Below are 8,098 nucleotides of genomic sequence, written 5' to 3'. Positions count from 1 at the left end.
GGCACTGTGCAATTGATAAAATACTTTCGTTCTAGACCTCTTCAGCTTTCATGACCCCACATCCCAAAATAGGCGTAATTAGGGCACGAGAAACATCTGTAGCAAATGTCAGCGACGGCTTCTAGTACCCATTGCATAATTGAAAGCTTGACAAAACAACCTATAACTAAAATTGATCTATGTCGAAGGAGCAGCCACGGACCCCCAAACCCCGGAGACACTATATGCATGTCCTCTACATTGTATACTGCAATCCTACTACAAAATACCCGGCAGGGCTGGATGATCTGCATTTCATTATCTAACGGTAGGTACCCATGTGCATATGTAGATGTATCTACCGGATTTTAGGCCGCGGCTGTGGCTTGCCCGATTGAGGTGCCGCTGCTTTATGAGAACTCTGGGGGTCTTGCCCACTGAGTATTTCACGACATAGGGTGATTACTGTCCAATAGGCATGATATCTGATGTGCACATTCAAGCCGTTACATCCTTATAACCTGTAACCCATCAAATGCGATTGTGGCCGGAAATACCTCGAAGCTGCTTTTGCTTCTTTTACATCGTCATTGTTTCAACTGTCCAGACAGCTATGAAGTCATGTAGGGCTCGAATATCCCCGAACTTACGCTAAACTCTTGATTGGAGATCCTTGACACTTGGAAGATACGTGTGGTGGTGGCTGAGGCAAGCCTTGGCATGGAGTTAAGCAGGGTTTGTCGGAGATGCTGATATAGCGGAGAAGCTTGGCAAAGGGTCTCAAGGGTCGCATGGTACTCCGTACTCTTAATCGGATTATAAAGGATACCCAGAATTGGATTTTCCATGTTGAAAAAACAATAAATCAGAATACAACTTTATTGATTCTATCTGGGCTTAGCTAACCCTGTTCAATGTCAAAACGAAGTTCGAACTAATCGGCACTTTGTAACACCGCGTAGATCGCGTATATCCAAATGGGGTCTTGAGATTTCTTTTTTGCTAGAACTCCAAGATACTTGATCGTGGCTGAGGAAGGCAGCAGCATTTCTCAGTGGTTTTTGTTTCTTTTCTTTTTGATGCAGGTGGCTGACAGGGCCAAGGTCTCCACTGTACTCCATCACACCATAGGCGTTAGATCGCCAAACATTGGGCTATGGGTCTTACAACCTTGGTACATACATATGGTTCTGATTCTAGCCACGCGTCCAACCCTCACTTGGCGGTCTATTGTGCTTATGCCCGCCTAAAATCATTTGTTCTATTGATACTTGTTGGCTATGGATCTTTGCTTACATCTCAGCCATGGCAGAGAGACACCATGTATGATTTGACGCCTGGCGGTGGGGCTGGAGATGGATGGATGTGCATGCTAAATCTATATATTGCTACACGTTACTGCTTACAGGGAAGTCGATCTTTTTTTTGGCCATCAGGTCCAAAGCATAATATCTGAGATGAAGATCTTATCCTTTACTATTATAACATTGCTTGCATGGATTGTACCAATATCGGCTGTTGAATGTAAGTATACGACGTCCATGGGTGTCTCAACTGTCTCAGCTAAGCATAAGCCTGACTCTGTTCACTTACAGTTGATCTGGTGTCATTCCGTCTTATCGATCCAGTGCTCTCTCCTGTGGTTGATACAAAGAAATTCAACATAACAACGAAGATTGAGACATACAACCAAACTATCAATTTTGTTTTAGAAAACAACGATGATCTCATATCACAGGATGTGCAGATCCAGTATCCCGGTATCCACGGGCAGGCCAACGAGGCAGGTGCCCGGTCGGACGCTCAAGTTCGATTTACAAGAGGATCAGTCTGGATGCAGGACACTCTTAGGGGGAACCGAGAGAATGTCGGATGGGCAAGGCTGGCCGTGACTCAGCAGGAAGACAACCTCCTCTTCGATGGAGCCTTTACAATTATGGGTTCGCAGTATGCCCTCGAATTTGAGACCCTTGATGATGGGTTGACTGCAATGAAAGCCCACAAGCGCGAATCCGCATTCACAACCGGCAGCCAATCGTCACTCCCTTCGCTCTGCCCAACTATGCCCGAAACACACTTGCATAAGAGACAGAGCTGGAATGGTTGGGATAACGAGGATCTCACTTCAACGATCGGCAGTACGAACGGTTGTCCGAATACGAGAGAGATTGCAAATATCGGCATCATGACGGACTGCACTTATACTGCAGGCTTCAATTCCTCCGACTCTGCCCAGCGATACATCCTAAATATGGTCAACACTGCATCTGTTGTATTTGAGAACAGTTTTAATATCTCTCTCGCAGTGCAGAATTTAACAATAAGTGACACTGAATGCCCGAGCAGTACCTCAGATACGACAGCATGGAATGTCCCTTGCTCTCAGGGAGATCTCAACACGCGTCTTCAGACCTTTTCAAGGTGGCGAAGCTCCGTGAACGATGAAAATGCATACTGGACCTTGTTGACTGGGTGTTCAGTTTCTGCAGGGGAGATTGGGGTGTCCTGGATTGGAGCACTGTGTAACACAGGCTCCGGTTCTATTAATGGAGGAGCTGGTGCCAACGTTGTTGCTCGAACACCAGATGAGTGGCAGGTCTTTGCGTAAGTTGTCATACCAACCGATCACCAGGTGGTGAGATTCTTTTTTAGCTGACCTAAAAATTAGCCACGAGTCGGCCCATACATTCGGAGCAGTCCATGACTGTACTTCAAGTACATGCGGAAGTGACTCGACACAATGCTGTTCACTCTCATCGAATACTTGCGATGCTGGCGGCCAGTACCTCATGAACCCTGTATCTGGATCCGGTATGACACGCTTCTCGCCCTGCACGATTGGAAATGTCTGTTCAAGACTCGGCTCTGGGCGGGTTGACGGGAGCTGCTTGGTGGACTCTCGGACTGGTAATACCACTAATACTAATGGACAATGCGGCAATGGTATTGTGGAAGCCGGCGAGGCATGCGATTGCGGAAATGGTGCCTGTGACGAACAGGAGACTCGGTGCTGCGACTCTTTGACATGTCAATTGCGAGCAGGAAATGGATGTGGTCAGACAAATGATGGCAATACTGGAAACACTGGCAACACTGGCAACACCGGAAACACTGGACAAGGAAATCGGGGAAATGGTGGGTCAAGTGATGATGTCTCATCCTGGGTTCAGAATCATCTTTCGTTGGTTATTGGACTTGCTAGTGGTATTGGTGGAGCTTTGTTACTGCTCATATTTGGATGTTTGATTTGTTCTTGTCGACGCGGCCGCAGAGAACCAGTCAATGTCAAGCCGGCTGTAATGCCACCCCCTCCACCATATCAACTACCACCTCGATATCAATAAAAAAAAAAGAAATACATTGTTCTGTTCCACATCAACGTCTTCTTGCCTGATATTCCCCTACCTCCACTTACAGTTCTATTAGGGGCGGCCATAGCTGCAATAATTCTTTTCCGTGTATTGAGGATAAGAGCTATAAGAGCTATCTAGCTTTCTACAGGCAACAATCAGACATTCAACTATCCTCAACTTCCATTTCATTCTGTCATGTAGCTGTCCTCAAATCCTCCAATCCTAGGGGAAACAAATAACAGTTTTGTGCTCCAAGTGGCCACTGTATAAAAAGATGACTAAAATGATAGCTCAAAAGACAAATCAAAAGACATCTAAAAAGAACATAACAAGACCGTATTAAGCGGCTGATTACATTTCTTGTCTTGTTGTATAGGTATGCCTCCGGCGATGGAAGACGCGGTGAGGTGATATCCAATGAAAGATGTATGAACCGGTGGCGTACTTAGTCGCCCGTACCCTGTTAACTCCAGTGCGGCAGTAAATGGAGAACTATTCTTGGTAATGATGACGACTCTCGAGAACAGCTAGTCCGAACATTTGTAGATTTCTACTTGATGCCTTTGACCTTGATAGATGAAGGATAACCAGAACTACCCAGGACCCCCGCTTAGCACATAATACTTCGTTCTTGGTTTAAGGATCCATGTAAACGGAACAAGTGACATTCTGTGGAATAACACAATAAATCAATGCCAGTAGAGAAGCTCCTTTCCACGAATGATTTCCCATCCCTGGTTTAAAGCATCGACAACCTCCTTCGGAAGAGGACCCCCTTTCATGGCATCCATATTCTCCCTCAACTGTTTAGGGCTACTAGATCCAATGACCACACCATCTCCATTTTCATCATTCAGCTGTGAGTGGTGAGACAGCCACCTCAAGGCACACTCGATCTCCGTGAGACCGTGCTTCTGTGCAACTGGTCTAAGAATGTCAAGCGCATCGAAGTCTGGCTCTTGATAGTACCGCCGACGAGCGAGAGCTCCAGGGCCAGTGTTTGGGTCAAATCTTCCACCGGCTGTAGCATCAGGCTTGTCGCGAGAATAGCGATTGGTCAACATACCCGCAGCTAGCGGGTTAAAACAGTAGAATGCGATCCCATAGTGCCGAAGGCATGGCAACAGCTCTGGCTCGATGGCTCGGTGGAAGGCATTGTATATTCCTTGACAAACGCTAGGTTTGATCCAACCATTTCTCTCGGATATCTCACACAGTCTGGCTACTTCCCAGGATTGGTAATTACTGATTCCCAGCTTTTCAAAATACCCTTCTTGGTACAGCTTGTTTACTTCGCAGAGCGTTTCTTCGAAGGGAACTGTCCGGTCCGGGCTGTGGAGGTACCATATGTGGACTTTGGGAACTTTGAGGGCTTCCAGGCTTCGCATCAAGCCTAGACGTAGATCCTTGGCATTGTGATGGTATGAAGTTCCCACCAAGGCCATCTTTGGGTTGGCTGCTGAGGGAAACAGTTTGGTGTCAAGGTTCACATCGGTCAAGTTCAAGTTGCCCAAGAATGTTTCAGAGGATCCGTCCCCGTAGATGCGAGCTGTATCAATGTCGACATGACCATAGCTTTTGAATAGATCGACCATCTGTCTGGCTTCTTCCAGGGTGTGGACACGGGTCCGGCCATCACCTTTTTTTTCCCTCGGAGCGTTAGTTAATACATCACTTGGATCTGAGAATGTAGTTTGCTGATTACCTGGCTCGCCGATGTTCATAGATCCGAAAACAAGCTTCATTGCGGAATGTTGGAATTTGTACTGACAAGAAAACTATAACTACCTTGGGTATAGCTATTAGTGTATATATTATATATGTAAACTACATGTAAACTACGGAGTACATATGTACCTGGGCAATACCCGATTCTGTCGGCCGAAGTCATTACATAATCCCGATACGATTCCTAAATAGGTAAGGTCTCCCTGTCCACCGCGCTGACGGTGGGTCGGCAATGTATGTAGTGGGTCACTCTTATCATCAAATGAGCTTGTGTATATGTCAACATACTAATGAAGAAACTGAAGAGGGGATATATGCATTTTATCCGGAGAATCCTGAAGATTTCTCTGGATCTTGCAGCTACCTCTGACTAAATACAGGTATAATATCCCTCGGGGTCTTACGCTGAATCGACAGCAGTACTCAAAGCGATGTCTCGCATCTGTTCCAGTTCGACCTTCAGGTTTTCAATCTTGGTCAACATGCGTGGGAAGCAGTCTGTTCCAAGAGGCAACCGCAATAGGCTCTCCTTCCCCTGTCCCATTCCTTGGAGCTGAATCACGTCCAAGACCCGCTGGACCGCCTTTGCGGGATCGCCAGGTTGCTTGCCGGCAAAGCCATCGAAGAATCCCATGGCAGCACCAAGGGGTGTTCCTTCGTAGTCCTTGGTCATTCCAGCGGCTGGAACCTTGTGGGATCCGATAAATTTGGTGCGGAAGGCACCGGGCTCAACAAGCAACACTCGGATATTGAATGGGTTGAGTTCAGTAAACAGTGATTCCGAAAGCGCTGGTTTCAATGTTGTCAGTGGGCGACTTTTTAAGGTTGGGTTGGGAAACTAATTTGAACGGATTTGAGCTCCTACCTTCAACCGCGAACTTGGACATGGAATAGGCAGCAGAAGATGGACCAGCGGCAAAACCAGCAATGCTACTGAAATTGACGATGGTACCACTGCGCTGTGCTCTCATGAAGGGGAGCGCGGCTTTGATTACCCGCACAGTGCCGTACACGTTGGTCTGGAACTGTGTATCAAGCTCCTCCTCACTTATCTTGGCGTTAGCTTATATCTCTCGAATACAAGCTTGGCCACACCGCACACATACCTAATATCTTCAATGCTTCCTAGTAGTCCATAACCAGCGTTGTTGATGATCACGTCGATTTTACCACCGTTCTCCCGGATGGCTTGCTCGACTTGCTCTTTCGTTTGCTGGCTCGTCACATCTAATTGGAGCCATTTCCCACCCAGTAGTTCAACCTGTGGGTAATCCTGGGCAGCCTTTGTGGGATTACGAGCTGTAGCAAGAACACGATGACCTGCTTTGAGGGCACTCTCGGTCATAAGCGCCCCGAAGCCGGAGGATGCTCCAGTGATCAGCCAAAGTTGAGATGCCATTGTATGTCGAAATGTGACAAGAGGCTGGTCTTTGGATTGGTGATTAGATTTCAGACATGAAAAAAACTGTTATGCTTGAACAGTTTAATGAAAAAGTGCTCGCGAGCTAGGTCGAGGTCAAAGCCAAAGCTATGATGCATATGTAGCCGAAGTCGAGAGCAATTGGGTAACCCGAAAGATCCACCCACATATGGGGCCTAATTCACGCCACTCATAATTGAGCAAGGTGTGTTTAGCATCGCCAGAGTCGGTCAGCCATGGGAGATACTCGCTGGAGATAACTATTTCCGGCGGGTCCGGAGATAACTACAGGCTATCTTGTAAGCGAGGAATTTAGCAGTGTATCCGTTTCAGAGTGTATTATCAATATGTATATGTACTCCGTACTAGTGGGAGCAATGATCCTGTGGAATATCTTCGAATATTCAAATATCAACGCCATCCATGCAGTGTCCGCACCAACTACACCCTTTATCGAAGAGGCCTCAGTCCAGGTCTTCAGTCATACCCATCCATTGTGCCGTGTTTGATTCGAGCTTGAACTGGGATTTATTTCTTTTTGGCTTTGGCTGTGGACCTTGTCTTCTATTTGAACTTGGCGTTGTGTTTGTTTTTCTGACTGGAGAGAATGTGTCAATTGTTTTTTCAAACTCTTGGACAAATTGTATCAAATTCCCCCATTTCCTGGTTGCATTTCTGGATGGTTGTGCCGATGAGGTTCTCGTTGGAGGGTGGCCTGCGGAGCCTTGAAATGGGACAAACTATAATACATATATATTTAGTTGGGGTTAAAATAGTACACTGGCCCTGACCATAACCCCCATTCTCCTCGAAACGGCAGGAAAGGGAGCGTGTAAGAAGGGAAATACACACCAGGCGCTCGGCATTATCACTGTTGTTCGTGAGACCCGTTCTATCCGACTTGCTCGCTAGGTAGATACCTTGTAAGAGCTTGGGATTTTTCTGGCTCGACGGGTGGGATTTAGTAGGAGTAATATTGCCTTTATCCTTGGGAACTACTCGGGGAGTAGGACGTGCTCGGTGAACATCGTTGGAGTGAGTATCAAGGGCTTGGTGAGGAGCATGGGACAGTCCGTGGCCGCTATGGTGGCATCTTTATGTCGATTCTAGTCGTATCCATAGACTTGGAGGTTGGGTCGATTCGGTTTTTCAGACGCGCGGGGTTGGGCTGGGATGAGGATAACCACTGCGGTCATGGGGGTGTAACGTCAAGGCACTATGTACATTTGTATTGTATCTATAGGTATGTATCTTCTGGCTATACTGCATGCACTGCCATATGTGTGTATAAATTGGTTAATGCCTTTCTTGGACAGATAAGTTGGTTCGTATGCCCCTATGACAGGTTTGACGTTATATCATACCTAGGTAAAGTCAAATGGCAATTGTATCTATATCCTTCAAATGTTGTACAATCCCTGTATGTCTTCTAGGCAACAAACACAACCCTACTACTTGCTTGCACTGGGCAATAGAATGGGTCCTTAGCTCACTAACTTTATAGACAAATGTAGCTGAAGCATTTTCTGTATATACTATAATCCACGTGGTATATATATATATATATATTTCCAAGGTTGTAACAACCTTGCTAAAAAGACTATGCGTAGTGGCAAAG

General features: G+C 46.5%; 3 protein-coding genes across 3 annotated transcripts; 1 reads left to right on the top strand and 2 right to left on the bottom strand.

Moving 5' to 3' along the window:
• Positions 1-1,436: 1,436 nt before the first annotated feature.
• On the top strand, positions 1,437-2,587 carry N7487_001328 (uncharacterized protein; the record flags this gene model as incomplete). Its single annotated transcript, XM_056869076.1, has 2 exons — positions 1,437-1,503; positions 1,575-2,587. The coding sequence occupies 2 exons, from the start codon at positions 1,437-1,439 to the stop codon at positions 2,585-2,587; spliced, it is 1,080 nt and encodes a 359-aa protein (XP_056733860.1).
• Positions 2,588-4,021: 1,434 nt separating this feature from the next.
• On the bottom strand, positions 4,022-5,077 carry N7487_001327 (aldo/keto reductase family protein; the record flags this gene model as incomplete). The annotated part of the gene is made up of 1 exon (XM_056869075.1): positions 4,022-5,077. The coding sequence occupies one exon, from the start codon at positions 5,075-5,077 to the stop codon at positions 4,022-4,024; it is 1,056 nt and encodes a 351-aa protein (XP_056733859.1).
• A 383-nt stretch (positions 5,078-5,460) lies between these two features.
• Positions 5,461-6,459, bottom strand: N7487_001326 (SDR family oxidoreductase; the record flags this gene model as incomplete). The annotated part of the gene is made up of 3 exons (XM_056869074.1): positions 5,461-5,849; positions 5,926-6,107; positions 6,167-6,459. 3 exons carry the CDS (start codon positions 6,457-6,459, stop codon positions 5,461-5,463), a joined length of 864 nt encoding a protein of 287 aa, XP_056733858.1.
• Between the last annotated feature and the right edge of the window lie 1,639 nt (positions 6,460-8,098).

This window comes from Penicillium crustosum (assembly GCF_028827405.1).
Source record: "Penicillium crustosum strain IBT 35664 chromosome Unknown utg000001l_segment0_segment0, whole genome shotgun sequence".
Taxonomy (NCBI): domain Eukaryota; kingdom Fungi; phylum Ascomycota; class Eurotiomycetes; order Eurotiales; family Aspergillaceae; genus Penicillium; species Penicillium crustosum.
The sequence above is the reverse complement of the archived record's forward strand: the minus strand, read 5'-3'. Positions and strand labels throughout refer to the sequence as shown.